The 1,185-nt window shown below is 33.6% G+C and overlaps 1 protein-coding gene across 1 annotated transcript in view; it reads left to right on the plus strand.

Moving 5' to 3' along the window:
• Positions 1–1,185, plus strand: part of RNF180 (ring finger protein 180) — a 282,916-nt gene that overhangs the window by 177,548 nt on the left and 104,183 nt on the right. Inside the window, exon 7 of the mRNA XM_006899361.1 lies at positions 312–531. Within this exon, the coding sequence (XP_006899423.1) occupies positions 312–531 (220 nt within the window). The remainder of the gene's footprint in view (positions 1–311; positions 532–1,185) is intronic.

Below are 1,185 nucleotides of genomic sequence, written 5' to 3' on the forward strand. Positions count from 1 at the left end.
AACAACAATGCTGAGATCACTTTTATTAATACTCAATTAGCATTGATTAAAAATACAGATATATGTAGTATTGTACACATATTTTACCATGGTAATATCAATGTTTATGAAGAAGAAAAATTATTTCTGGTTTCATGTTTTCAATTTCTTCTTATCTCATAGAAATACATTTCTATCCATTTTAATATGACATACATATGTGTTATGTGGTTCTCATAAATATTTTCATTCATTTCAACAATATATGAAGCCAATACTTTTTTACAATAAATGTCATCTTGAACATAGAATTTTTTTCTTTTGTTTTGCAGAATAATGAGATGAGTACAGATGATGACAATGAATATACAGAAGACAAGGAAGGCTACATCTGTGCAGTGTGTCTGGACGTCTACTTCAACCCATACATGTGTTATCCTTGCCACCACATCTTCTGTGAGCCCTGCCTAAGAACTCTGGCCAAAGACAATCCTGCTAACACTCCCTGCCCCTTATGTCGAACAATTATTTCTAGAGTCTTTTTCCAGTCAGGTAATTATTCTTTTTCATGGACATGATGGTCTGATTATTCCTTTAATTTACTTTTAAAAGTACTTTATAAATTATTATGAGAAGTTATTAAAAACGTTTAGCATAATTTTTAGTCTCTAGTTTGTATGTGCAAATTCAAGTTCCTGTGATTACTAAAAATATACTACCTCTTTGTAATGTATTTTAACTGAGTCATTTTTATATTCAAGTATTTATATTTAGATATTGAAATATTTTCTCTAAGTTGATTTTGCTTGTATTGTAGGCTATTTCATGCCTTTTCTAAAATTAAGGTTTCTTTAAATAGTATAGACTACAGCAAATTTGTTGTTGGTATGTGTCGAATTGACTACAACTCATAGAAACACTATGCACAGTAGCTCTCACCCCTGCTCAGTCCTGAGCCAATCTCCTTGACTCTGACACACCTACGCTGCAATAACACACACAGTTCAAATCCACTAGGTGCTGTGCGGGAGAGAGATGGGCACTCTCTTCCCATCTGATTAACTGCCTCTGAAAACCCACTGGTGGGTCAACTATGAATGAGTAGGTTCCGACTCGATGGTACACAACAACAACATGTGAAACAGAGCTTTATCATAGCAAAGTAGCACTGTTCATAGTACTGTTGTTGTTGTGCGTTGAGTTAGA

The sequence above is a fragment of the Elephantulus edwardii genome, unplaced genomic scaffold, assembly GCF_000299155.1.
Source record: "Elephantulus edwardii isolate Elephantulus edwardi_28Jun2011 unplaced genomic scaffold, EleEdw1.0 scaffold00254, whole genome shotgun sequence".
Lineage (NCBI taxonomy): Eukaryota > Metazoa > Chordata > Mammalia > Macroscelidea > Macroscelididae > Elephantulus > Elephantulus edwardii.